General features: G+C 58.9%; 3 protein-coding genes, 1 long non-coding RNA gene and 1 pseudogene across 4 annotated transcripts; 4 read left to right on the top strand and 1 right to left on the bottom strand.

Annotated features, from left to right (window-relative positions):
* The first annotated feature begins 546 nt into the window (after window positions 1-546).
* LOC121103885 (hemoglobin subunit zeta) lies at window positions 547-2,535 on the top strand. Its single transcript, XM_040635649.1, has 3 exons — window positions 547-798; window positions 1,966-2,170; window positions 2,309-2,535. Exons 1-3 carry the CDS (start codon window positions 704-706, stop codon window positions 2,435-2,437), a joined length of 429 nt encoding a protein of 142 aa, XP_040491583.1. The 5' UTR covers window positions 547-703; the 3' UTR covers window positions 2,438-2,535.
* Window positions 2,536-3,144: 609 nt separating this feature from the next.
* On the top strand, window positions 3,145-3,962 carry HBM (hemoglobin subunit mu). The gene is made up of 3 exons (XM_008696691.2): window positions 3,145-3,306; window positions 3,469-3,673; window positions 3,777-3,962. Exons 1-3 carry the CDS (start codon window positions 3,215-3,217, stop codon window positions 3,903-3,905), a joined length of 426 nt encoding a protein of 141 aa, XP_008694913.1. The 5' UTR covers window positions 3,145-3,214; the 3' UTR covers window positions 3,906-3,962.
* Window positions 3,963-5,549: 1,587 nt separating this feature from the next.
* On the top strand, window positions 5,550-6,400 carry HBA (hemoglobin subunit alpha). The gene is made up of 3 exons (XM_008696690.2): window positions 5,550-5,713; window positions 5,820-6,024; window positions 6,175-6,400. The coding sequence occupies exons 1-3, from the start codon at window positions 5,619-5,621 to the stop codon at window positions 6,301-6,303; spliced, it is 429 nt and encodes a 142-aa protein (XP_008694912.1). The 5' UTR covers window positions 5,550-5,618; the 3' UTR covers window positions 6,304-6,400.
* Window positions 6,401-8,080: 1,680 nt separating this feature from the next.
* On the bottom strand, window positions 8,081-9,350 carry LOC121103883. Its single transcript, XR_005836172.1, has 2 exons — window positions 9,219-9,350; window positions 8,081-8,789 (listed from the first exon to the last, which is right to left on the bottom strand). It is a non-coding gene; the product is annotated as an uncharacterized LOC121103883 (long non-coding RNA).
* Window positions 9,351-10,236: 886 nt separating this feature from the next.
* On the top strand, window positions 10,237-10,940 carry LOC121103636 (annotated as a pseudogene).
* The last annotated feature ends 1,880 nt before the right edge of the window (window positions 10,941-12,820 follow it).

The following is a 12,820-nucleotide window of genomic DNA, read 5'->3' as shown; positions in this document are numbered from 1 at the left end:
AGGCTGTGATGGGAATGTGGCAGGTGGAATTGTAGGCTCGTCATCCCAGGCTCTGTGTCAAGAACAAAGCCTCCTCCCACCCTGGGTGTCCAGCTGGGAGAGTTCCCCCCCAGTCAAGCTGCTGGGCGAGGAAAACCTCACCCAGGTGAGGAAGGGGCTACATAGCAGAGGCAGAGTATCTGAAGCCAAGACGGTCACTCACTCCCTGTGACAGCTGGCCTCAGTTTCCCTCTGTGGACCTCCATTCACTCATCTGTAAACTGGTTCATAAGGTGCACTGAAGAGGTGTAAAGACAAGGAAGGAGGTGGGAGTGCTTCTGTGAGAGCCTGACACGTTCTAGGTCACCCTTCCCTCACAAGGACAGGGAGGTCAGGGACAATGACTGTGGAGGCCAGTCATGGGGCTGGGCTCACATGTGGACTCTCCACCCAGGCCTGGGCCCTTATCTCCCTGCAACTTGGACTCTACCTGTGGCCCAACAGGGGGGAGGCCGGAGTGAGAACCCCTCACCCCACCAGTGCCGCCAGGCCCTGACCGCACATCCTCAGTGGGTCTGATAAGAGACCCGCCCCCACAGCCCTCTCCCCTCTCCAGACCAGTGGCCACAGCCTGGCCCCCACCCTGGCTCCGTGTATATAAAGGGATCCTGGGGGCTGAGCACCACGGAGGCCAGTCCTGATCACGCCCAGCTCAGCTACCACCATGTCTCTGACCAAGGCGGAGAGGACCACCATCCTGTCCATGTGGGACAAGATCTCTTCTCAGGCAGATGCCATTGGCACCCAGGCCCTGGAGAGGTGAGTGCTGGGACGGAGCCAGTGCCAGTGTGGGCTTGGCGAGGACAGGGGCCAGTGAGGAGGGGTCAGCGAGGATGGAAGATGAATTGAACGGACCTCTGACTGACCCTACGCTCACTGAGGTCTGAGCAGGGACAGGCCCAGGATCTTTCCAGAGGAGCGTGGATGTGTCTCCTCCAAGGCCCCAAGGGCCTAAGGAGGCAGTCAAGAGACTACAAGCACTGATATCAGGGTCCCTAATCCTGCAGGAAGTTGATCCCAGGTAGTTTCCCTGAAGAGATCTTCCTTGCTATAGGGCTGGAGAGGGCATTATTTCTGGCAGACTGTCCAGCAGGAAGCCTGGTTCTGGGGCTGGGAAGGAGGTTTCCGTGGCCAGGCAAGAGGTGAAAAGGAGCTGGAGGCCTACAGTGGGTTTGCAGGGTCAACTGGGAGCAAGGAATAGGAATAGGGCTGAGGTGGGGAGCAGGGGACACATGGAGGCTGAAGGTCTCCAGACCATGGGATGGAGCTCGGGTGAGGGGCAGCAGTCTGAGACGAAAGTGGGTGTCAAGAAGGCAATGCACTGAGGGGCGCCTGGGTGGCACAGCAGTTAAGCGTCTGCCTTCGGCTCAGGGCGTGATCCCAGCGTTCTGGGATCGAGCCCCACATCAGGCTCCTCTGCTATGAGCCTGCTTCTTCCTCTCCCACTCCCCCTGCTTGTGTTCCCTCTCTCGCTGGCTGTCTCTATCTCTGTCGAATAAATAAATAAAATCTTTAAAAAAAAAAAAAAAGAAGGCAATGCACTGGGGCACCTGGGTGGCTCAGTCGTTAAGCGGCTGTCTTCGGCTCAGGCCATGATCCCGGGGTCCTGGGAGCGAGCCCCACATCAGGCTCCTCCGCTGGGAGCCTGCTTCTTCCTCTCCCACTCCGCCTGCCTGTGTTCCCTCTCTCGCTGGCTGTCTATCTCTGTCAAATAAATAAATAAATAAATAAATAAATAAATAAATAAATAAATAAATCTTTAAAAAAAAATACTTAAAAAAAAAAAGGCAGCAATGCACTGCTGAGCTGGCAGGTCCGGCGGCAAGGTGGCACGTGGGTCCTCGAGCTCAGAGAAGGAACCAGGGATCTTGGGGAGGTGGACAGGAGGCCACCCTCCTCCAGCACTCACACCATGCCTGCACACAGGCTCTTCGCCAGCTACCCGCAGACCAAGACCTACTTCCCGCACTTCGACCTGCACCCGGGCTCCCCGCACCTGCACATGCACGGCACCAAAGTGGTGGCCGCCCTGGGCGACGCGGTCAAGAGCATCGACAACATCGCGGGCGCCCTGGCCAAGCTGAGCGAGCTGCACGCCTACATTCTGCGCGTGGACCCGGTCAACTTCAAGGTGGGCGCGGGACTGGGGTCCTGGCGGGAACCAGGAGCTCGGGGAGGGGCAGGGTCTCGGCTGAAGGTGCTCCGCCCCGCCCCCAGAACTCCCCCACCCGCACCAGGCCGCTCACCCAGCCGCCCTCCCGCCCTTCAGCTCCTGTCCCACTGTCTGCTGGTCACCGTGGCCTCGCACTTCCCCGCCGACTTCACGGCCGACGCCCACACCGCCTGGGACAAGTTCCTGTCCATCGTGTCCTCCGTCCTGACCGAAAAGTACCGCTGAGCGCACCTGCCTGACCGAGGGCGGCTGTGGCCCCTTCCCTGCCCCTGAACCTTCTTCCACAATTCCTCCCGAGATTCTCCAATAAATGGATGAGGGCGGAGTGGCTCCTGCGTTCTCAGTATTGGCGGGAAAGAGGGGAGTGAAAGAAAGCGAGAGCCGCAGGAATGTGGCGACCCCAGTGTCACCACCGACTTGAAGGCCACCCCAAGTGCGCTCTGGGTCGATCCTTGCGCCTACGGACCCCAGAGTCGGGAAGCGGCAGAGCAGCCCCAGGCTGGCCCATGCGCTTCTCTCAGGTCAGAGGCGTTTGCCCCTCTCCTGTTTCCCAAATCGCCCAAAGATTGTTGCTTTACTGAGCGTGCTGGGTGCGCGTCTGCACTTAAGCCTGATGTCAGAGCTCCCGCGCTGCGGGGACCCATGATTCGATCGCTGCTTCCCTCCCTGCCCAGCGCTCTTTCTCCCAATCCCTCCACCGGCTCCCTCCTGAGAGGTTCTAACTTTGCCTGCACGGGAGTAATTCCAGATCCAGCTAAAGTCTGCAGCAAACGCACGCCCGCACAGCCGCGTGAGTCAGCGCGGGTTAGCTGGGGCCCCCCAGGCGGGGGCCTCGGCGGCGATAGGGGCCTGGGCTGGAGACATCTCCCCGTGCTGGCCGAGGGTCCCCGCGTTCCTGCCGCGGTCCTGCAGATAAGGGCAGGCGGGGCGCCTGGGGTGTGGGGAGGCTATAAGGAGGCGGGCGCGGCGGGAGGGGCCCCCAGAGCGCGCCCCGCCAGCGCCATGCTCAGCGCCCAAGAGCGCGCCCAGGTAGCGCAGGTCTGGGACCTGATCGCCGGCCACGAGGCGTCCTTTGGGGCGGAGCTGCTGCTCAGGTGGGTTGAGGCGGGGTTTCCGCGATCGCAGGGAGGCGGTCACGGGGTTTTAGGGCCTGAGGCCAAGGAGTGGCCGAGGCGGGAGATTCCTGGGTGAATGAGCACGCAGGCGCTGGAAGGACCACGCGGCCGCCGTCCTTACTCACCCACCTACTCCTTCAGGCTCTTCACGGTCTACCCCAGCACCAAGATCTACTTCAAACACCTGGGCTTGTGCCTTGACGAGACTCAGCTGCTGACCCACGGACAACGCATGCTCGAGGCAGTGGGCGTGGCCGTGCAACACATGGACAACCTGCGCGCGGCCCTGAGCCCGCTCGCCGACCTGCACGCGCAAGTGCTCCGCGTGGACCCCTCCAACTTCCCTGTGAGCCCGCCCGGGCCTCAGTAGGGTTCGCGCGCGCCGGGGTTGGGGCTGGAGAGGGAATTGGCGAAGGCAGTCCCCCTTTCATCCGCCCCTTCTCCCGCAGCTGCTGATCCAGTGTTTCCAGGTGGTGCTGGCCTCCCACCTGCAGGGCGAGTTCACCGTAGAGATGCAGGCGGCCTGGGATAAGTTCTTGACCGGCGTGGCGGTGGTGCTGACAGAGAAGTACCGCTGAGCCCCCACGCCCGCCAGATCAGATCTCTGCATGTCAATAAACAGGCCTCAAACGCCAGACTCTGCCCGTGTGTGGTCTTTGGGGAGCGTGTGGGCTGAGGTTATTGTGCCTGGGCAGAGAAGCTCCTGGTCCCGTGTGGAGCCTCCCGGAATCTTAGGGTGCAATCCCGAACCTTTGCGCACAAAGGAAGGGGGGTCTGGGACTCTCAAATGGGGACAGTTCCTGGGTTGACAATCCCGGGTCTGGGCAGGGTGTGGATTCCCCAAAGCCTTCAACAGAACAATTGCCCTCTTGTGATGGGGAAATGGGGAGGGGGGCAAGTGGGTGCTAAAGTGTGGGAGGTTCTTAGGGTGCAGTTTGTTTCCAGCACACCCACGGTGACACGGTGACACACCATTCACAAAGCACATTTGCATTCACTCGTTCATTCTCCCTGCATAACTCCTGCTGGGAACTAACAGCTGGGCTCCTCACCGCTTTTGCAGACAAATGTAGGCACCTAGGCCCAAGGGTCAAGCTCCTGGCCAGAAGTCAGAGTTCGGGGCCAGGACTCCTCTGACCTTCTTCCCTTCCCTCCCTCCCCACCACGCTCAATCTGCAGCAAACTTTGCCTTAGCCAAGTTAGCCCTTCCTCTGAATCTCCTGGGGTGGGGGCTGGGGTAGAACTCCTAACTGTAAGATCAGGCAGACAGGGCAGGTTTCGAACCCCGTTCACACAACGGCTCTGTGACACAGGACATGCCAGGAGCAATCTGAGCCCTAATGCATGAGATGTGAACACAAACAAAAAGCCGCACCTTCGCCGGGTCTCTGGAATAATTTCTAAGATCACAAAGCAGGGTCAGTACCTGGCAGGCCCAGGGCCACCCAACCTCCACTCCAGCCCAGCCACTCCTTTCAGTCTCTGCAGGTCCCCCAACCAAGGCATTCCTCTCCTTCACCCCCAGACCCAATCCCCACAGTCAATCTCTTCCCCCTCCACGGCACTGGGGTAGGAATCTTGGCGCTCTACTGAGAACCTTCTCCAACAAGGGACCGAGGCCATGGAGTGGGACTCTGGGAGCTCACCAGACGCTGAATGAGGAAAGTTCCCAGCTGACAATCTCAGTCAGTGCAGGGAGCACTGAGCCTGACCTGGCCGGACACGCCCAAGTCCGAAGGATGCAGGAGGGTTAGCCCTGACCATGCCTCAGCCGAACCACCCACCCCGCTCCACAGCCGGCGCCTGCACCTGTTACCCCGGCGTGGCCCGGAGCGCCTGCCCACCATTAGGGGAAGGAGGGCTGGAGCACCTGATTCACGCTCCTTGTTTACATGGACCGTCTACAGCTCTTGCTTCTGGGGAAAGTTTGGTGCAAAGACAGCTTGTTTCGCTTCAGAAAATATTGTGCTCTCCTTCCCAACCAGCAAATACCCCAGGTTCGGAGCAACGGCCGGGGATCGGTGGGTGGGTCGGGAACCTGTGTGGCTTCCTGGAACCACAGAAGCGGAAATGGAGGGTACCACAGAGACCTGGATCTCGGTCTGCGCGGAACGGTGAGAGTGAAGGTGGCCTTGGGACCCCTGCCAGCACTCGCTCTGGACACCTCCTGGCACTGGGCCAGCCAATGAGCGCGGCCCAGGAGGGCGTGCCCCTTGCGCCCCGGGCATAAATGCTGGCGCACTCCCCGCCCCGCACATTTCTGGTCCTCACAGACTCAGAAAGAAGCCACCATGGTGCTGTCTCCCGCCGACAAGAGCAACGTCAAGGCCACCTGGGATAAGATCGGCAGCCACGCTGGCGAGTATGGCGGCGAGGCTCTGGAGAGGTGAGGACCCAACCTTCCCCTGTCGGGGTCAGGGCTCCGCCACCCCCCCGGCCCTTGTCCTCCACCGCCCACCTAACCCCGGCTCACCCACGCCTTCCTCCCGCAGGACCTTCGCGTCCTTCCCCACCACCAAGACCTACTTCCCCCACTTCGACCTGAGCCCTGGCTCCGCCCAGGTCAAGGCCCACGGCAAGAAGGTGGCCGACGCCCTGACCACCGCCGCAGGCCACCTGGACGACCTGCCGGGCGCCCTGTCCGCTCTGAGCGACCTGCACGCGCACAAGCTGCGAGTGGACCCGGTCAACTTCAAGGTGAGCACGCGGGCCGGCGCGGAGAGACCTGGGGCAGGAGGGCGCAGCGAACCCTGCTAGCAGGACGGGGAGTCCCTTGGGCTGCGGAAGGTGGAGCGCGGGCGGGCGGCCGCGTCCCCCGACGGCCCCTGACGTCCCCTGTCTCCGCAGTTCCTGAGCCACTGCCTGCTGGTGACCCTGGCCAGCCACCACCCCGCGGAGTTCACCCCTGCCGTCCACGCCTCCCTGGACAAGTTCTTCAGCGCCGTGAGCACCGTGCTCACCTCCAAATACCGTTAAGCTGGAGCCGCGCGACCCTCCCGCTCCCGGCCTGGGGCCTCTTGCGCTCCACGCGCCTGAACTTCCCGATCTTTGAATAAAGTCTGAGTGGGCTGCAGCCTCTGTACGCCTCGGTTCTCTTTGTCTGCGACCGTCCCGCGGCGGGGGCGGGGGTGTGGGGGGGTGTTTCTCCTCGCTTTGCAGCAGGGTCCTCTGGGCAGCGGCCAGGAGAGGGTCGGTAGGAGAAGCCAGGCTGATGCTTTTGAGAATGGGCTGAATCATGCTCCAGGCCCAGGTGGTGCCCGACTTCCAAGGAAGGTTTCCTCTCTGGGGTGAGAGATAGGGGGGTCCTAACTTTGCCACACTCTTCTTTTTTTAAGCTTTTATTTATTCATTTATTTATTTATTTGAGAGAGAGCGGGAAAGAGGGGAGGAAGAGGGAGAGAGACAAGCAGACTGCGTGCTGAGCTCGGAGCCACGGCGGGGCTCCTTCTATTGACTTGAGCGGAAACCAAGAGTCCGACGCCCAAGGGACTGAGTCCCACAGCCCACCACCCCCTTTTGAAGTCTCTCTGACTGATGCCGGTTAAACAGTCTGATCAACACAAAAGAAAGCAAAACAAACCACAAAACTACACCACTCCGGAGCAACTGTGGGTGCTGGACAATTTCTGTGCGATTCCCACCTCCTTCCTATCCGAGGGAAGGTGGGTTGGAAAGGGGGTCGCAGCTCCCTGCACCCTTCCTGGGTCACAGGAACCCTCTGAGGTTAGAGTGGGGTAGAGTCAGGGAAGGAGAGTGGGGCCTGAGCTGGGCGAAGCAGTCCTGTGCACGTGGGGAAACGCTTTAGCAGAGCACCTCGCTCCCTGTTCCCGGGAGGCACATTAACAGCTCACCCTGCCTGCAGCCCTGTGTGTCCCCCCCCCCCGCCCCCCGCGCACCACTCCCCTACTCAATAGCCCGAGGCTCCTGGGCTCCCCAGAAGTTGTCCTGTGCTGTGAGCCCCTGCCCAAAGTGCTGAATCCCAGGACTCCTCTTCGCACACCCCGCCTGGCTCTGCTGTCAGTGCCTCCAGCCCAGCCTGGTCTCCAGGGCAACTTGCAGCCCTGGGCAAGTCTGGGGATGGTGGCGGAGCTTGCCTGCTCACCGCTTTCTTTTTGGACACGGACCTTTCTGAACTGCCTCCTCTTCACCACGCACCCTACCTCTACCCTAGAGTCCAATTCATTTTTATTTAAATGCAGAAAACACTTAAGAAATAAACTAAAATAAGGGGCACCTGGGTAGCGCGGTCGTTTAGCGTCTGCCTTCGGCTCAGGGCGTGATCCCGGCGTTCTGGGATCGGGCCCCACGTCGGGCTCCTCCGCTGGGAGCCTGCTTCTTCCTCTCTCACTCCCCCTGCTGTGTTCCCTCTCTCAATGGCTGTCTCTCTCTCTGTCACATAAATAAATAAAATCTTTAAAAAAAAAAGAAAGAAACTAAAATAGGCCCGTGCTTTCTCCCCGCCCCCCCACCCATGGTCTTTGTGTTACTCAAAGTAGGGAAAGAGAGTCCCTCTGCCCAGCCCCTCACCCCTGTGGCAGAAGCACGAGCTAACAGTTGGGGACTGAGCCTTCTGGCTCCTATCCTGTACTGAGGGGACACAGCCACCTCTACAACTACACTCTCCTTTAGGTCGAAAATATCATCATACCCTAGGTATTTTTCTGCAGCCTGCTCTGCCCAGTGAGCCCTGTCTCCACTACATCTCTTCCAGAAGATTTTTCAGCTTTTTCTCATTTCACAGACTTATTGGTTATTTAAAAAGCAAAACATTAATTAATTTATTTGAGAGAGAGTGCGGGGGAGGGGAGGGGCAGGGGGAGAGGAGAGAGAACCTCAAGTGGACTCCGCTGGGCACAGAGGCCAACGCGGGGCTCAATCTCACAACCTCGAGATCATGTCCTGAGCCTAAACCAAGAGTCAGACACCTAACCAATGGCACCATCCAGGTGCCCCATTATTGGTCATTTCTATTTCTGTTAATTTCTTGTTAATAACCTTTGTCAATTGTTCCCATAAGTCATTTGTTTTTCTCTTTTATATATATAGATGTGGAAGCTCTTCCCATATTAGGAATATAACCCGTTGGCTGAGATATATCCCCCAAGTCTTGTCTTAAAAGGACTCAGTGTCAGGGGGATTGGAACAAGATGCAGAAGGGGGATTGTCCCAGGCCTGGAGGGAGGGTCATTGATTTCTCTAAGCCCCCAGTGTCTAATCCTTCTTGGGAGGCCAGGATTGGGCCGCTGGCTGTGACAAAATCAGGGAAAGGGTAGAGGGTAGGAAGGGAGAGTGTAATGAGCTGGGAGGAGGGTCCAGTGTGAACAAAATGAGAAGAACAGACACAAGAAGACAGAGCAGAAGGGAGAATTGCTGAGGCTGTCTGGAGCCTCTTTCTTCTGTGTCCCAGTCAGTTTGACCATTGCTTCCTCCTGGACATACAGGACAGGTCTTGAGGGAGGGTCCTAGGAGAGGAATGGGGGCAGAGGATGGTGCCCACCCAACCCCTCCCCAGAGCACAATCTTCGCCCCAGGAGAGGACATATCAATGGCTTCTCACTCCCTTTTCCCTCACTGAGTTCTGATGATTTACTCACCAGGACCCTTCTGCCACCAACTAACCCAAGGGACTTGGCACCAGTAAGGGAACTTTACCAGCTGGAGTTCCTGCCCCTTCCCACCAGACATTCCTCCCTTCCCCCCCCCCCACGCTGCAGGGTCTGGCCAGCCTCATCGGTCCCCCTCATCTCCCCACCCCCATTCTGCAGCCACAGAGGCCTTCTCTCCTCCCCCCACCCTCAAGTCATGGGTAGCTCCTCCACCCTATTCTGCCTAATATGACTCATCCTCCAGTCCCGGCTTCCGTGGAAGCCCACAGTGGCCCTCAGACTAACCCTGATTATCCGTGAATGCCTCATCCACTCTCTCCATGCTTCCTGGGTCTTTTAATGAGCTTCTCCACTTGGCGTGTACTTGTGTGATGATGGGTTGACTGTCCCTAACCAGGCTGAAGCTCAGGTCTTGTCCATCCGGTTGCTTCATGTGTCAGCTGAGCCACTATGTGCCAAGTGAGTCTTTTGTCAGGCACAATTTCAGCCCTTGTGTCATTGTGACCCAGGATGGGGGGGATGGGACAGTCACTCACACAACGTCCCAAATAGGAGAGGGCCGCCTCTATGAGTCCCAGATCCGGGGCTTTAGCAACCACCACCCTGAAGAGGGATCTTGAGCCTGGAACCCTCCCACCCCAGCCCTGCAATTCTGCCCCTTTTATTTGTTCCTTCTGGACCTGGCACTCAGTTCTGCGACTGCACTCAGTGATTATTTGTGTAAAGAAAAGGGGTTAGAAGAACCAAGTCCGAGGAGAGCAGGAGGATTCCGGCGTGAATTCTTGAGTACAGGCGGGGAGGACCCCTTGGGTGCCCGTCTCTCTCCACCCTGGACTAAGCGAGGCCTTTCTTTCCACCATCAACCGCACATTCTTTCACTGATTCTGCTCAAATTAATACACGCGGCGTGCGTGGCGAGCCTCGTCAGGGCAGGTGGCACAAACTGGCTACTCCCTCTGGTCCTCAGGGAGCACGCCCGGGCTCGGCGTCAGGGGCCCTAAAGGGTGTCACTGAGCTCATGTGTTGGCAGAGCGGGCATCGACTCCACCTCTACCGACCCCGGCTGGGGGTCTAGGATATCACTTCCAGGGGCGGTGGAAGCGGGGGCGTGAGAAGCCGGTGGGAGGGAGACACGCAGACCGTCCCAAGCCCGCAGCAAAGCCCCCACCGCTCAGGCAGTCGCTGGCCGCTCGCTGGCGCCCCCTGTCCAGCCCCGCGCACAGCCTGACTACTCGCCAATAATGAGCGCGGCCCAGGAGGGCGTGCCCCTTGCGCCCCGGGCATAAATGCTGGCCACTCCTGCCCCACATTTCTGGTCCTCACAGACTCAGAAAGAAGCCACCATGGTGCTGTCTCCCGCCGACAAGAGCAACGTCAAGGCCACCTGGGATAAGATCGGCAGCCACGCTGGCGAGTATGGCGGACGGGCTCTGGAGAGGTGAGGACCCCCCCTGTCGGGGTCAGGGCTCCGCCACCCCCGGCCCTTGTCCTCCACCGCCCACCTAACCCCGCTCACCCACGCCTTCCTCCCGCAGGACCTTCGCGTCCTTCCCCACCACCAAGACCTACTTCCCCCTGACCTGAGCCCTGGCTCCGCCCAGGTCAAGGCCCACGGCAAGAAGGTGGCCGACGCCTGACCACCGCCGCAGGCCACCTGGACGACCTGCCGGGCGCCCTGTCCGCTCTGAGCGACCTGCACGCGCACAAGCTGCGAGTGGACCGGTCAACTCAAGGTGAGCACGCGGGCCGGCGCGGAGGAACCTGGGGCAGGAGGGCGCAGCGAACCCTGCTAGCAGGACGGGAGTCCCTTGGGCTGCGGAAGGTGGAGCGCGGGCGGGCGGCCGTCCCCGACGGCCCTGACGTCCCCTGTCTCCGCAGTTCCTGAGCCACTGCCTGCTGGTGACCCTGGCCAGCCACCACCCCGCGGAGTTCACCCCTGCCGTCCACGCCTCCCTGGACAAGTTCTTCAGCGCCGTGAGCACCGTGCTCACCTCCAAATACCGTTAAGCTGGAGCCGCGCGACCCTCCGCTCCCGGCCTGGGGCCTCTTGCGCTCCACGCGCCTGAACTTCCCGATCTTTGAATAAAGTCTGAGTGGCTGCAGCCTCTGTACGCCTCGTTTCTCTTTGTCTGCGACCGTCCCCGGCGGGGGCGGGGTGTGGGGGTATTTCTCCTCGCTTTGCAGCAGGGTCACTCTAGGCGGCCAGGAGATTGGGGAAGAAAGATCAGAGGACGGACTGCGGCCAGCGCTGCTGCCACTGCTTGGGATTCGCGGACTGCTCCCCACCCGCACCCTGGAGTGCTTTGCTGCGTGCATTCCATGTCCTGCATTTCATTTCAGAGCTCTGCAGATTCTGCTGCAATTTGCTCAAATGCTGAGCTGGTTTTCCCTCTTTACATTTTATGACACACACTTGGGTCTGAGGTTGGTGGGCCTCTAGCTGGGACTCTGAGCTCCCCACTGCTATACCTGAGGCTGGGCGGTGGGAGGCCGGAGGTCACTCCCCGGAGTCCCACCGAATGCCCCCACCCATCAAGATGCTTCCCAAATACACACACAATCTAGATGAAGTTGGGGTGAGCAGGCATTCCTGGTGGTGCCTCTTCCCCTATGTCACTTCCAGGACACTCACTCTGAAGACACTGACGTTCTGGGGCATTGTGGATCTGAGGCCTGGTTTGGGGGCCAGCTCAGCACTTACTGCATAGCTCAGGGCCCACCATCTCTCTCTCTCTCTTTCTCTCTCTCTCTCTCACACACACAGTGCAACAGAGAAGAGCCAGGTCCTGGGAGTCAGCACTCCCGCGGGCATCCTCCCGTCATTGCAAGCCCCCTAGCCCGCGGTGTCTGGTCTGGCAGTCATACAGGCCCGAGTCCCCAACTCCCGGGTCCAAGAGTCATCCTTGAAAATAAATGTCAAGTGTCTGCCTCAGTTCGTGATACTTTCAGCACAGCTGATGGCACGGTGTGAGCTCTTGGTAGGAGCAGTCTTCTCTTTACTAGTAGGAACAATGAGGGCCTGGGCTAAAGGTGAAACAAGCCAAATGTCCATCAGGGGATAAATGGATAACAGAACACAGTCGGTCCGTCGGTGGGCTGTCTTCAGCCAGTCAGAGCTACAAAGTGCTGACACAGCCCACAGCCTGGAGTGACCCGGAACCATGCTAAAGGAAAGAAGCCGAACAGAAGCGTGTGATTCCACTCATATGAAATATCCAGCATGAGGGAACCCACAGAGATGGAGAGCAGACTGCTGCGACTGGAGGAGAGGGGTTCTGGGTGACTCTAATGGGACAAAGCTTCCATTGGGTTGATGGTAGTGGTGGTGGCACAACACCGTGAAGGTGGTTAAGCACACTGAATTATACACTTCCACATGGCTTATATGGGGCGCCTGAGCGGTGCAGTCGGTTAAGTTATCAGACTTGATTTCAGCTCAGGTCATGATCTCAGGTGTGTGATGGAGCCTGGCATCAGGCTCCACCTAACTTAAGATCCTCTCTTTTCCTCTGTCCCTCTGTCCTCTCTCTCCCCCTCTTAAAAATAAAAATAAAATAAAATGGCTAATATGGTAATTTTATGTTATATAATTTTACCAACAAAAATTTTTTTAAGTAGGCTCCACAGCCAGTGTGGGAGCCCAACACCGGGCTTGACCTCAGGACCCTGAGATCCAGACCCGAGCTGCGATCCGGGCGCACCCAGGAGCACTCTCCCCCAATTGTTTAGTGCAGAGCGGCGCCTGGCACAGAGTGGGTGCCCACAGGTATCAGGTACTACTTTGAGATACACCCCTGCATTTAGGAGATGTTCCCTGTCCTGAAAAAGGAACATCTGCTATGAGCCAGGCGCCGACATTTGTTATCACCTATTCTCACAACACCTCG

Source organism: Ursus maritimus, unplaced genomic scaffold (assembly GCF_017311325.1).
Source record: "Ursus maritimus isolate PB19 unplaced genomic scaffold, ASM1731132v1 scaffold_2, whole genome shotgun sequence".
Classification (NCBI taxonomy): domain Eukaryota; kingdom Metazoa; phylum Chordata; class Mammalia; order Carnivora; family Ursidae; genus Ursus; species Ursus maritimus.
The sequence above is the reverse complement of the archived record's forward strand: the minus strand, read 5'-3'. Positions and strand labels throughout refer to the sequence as shown.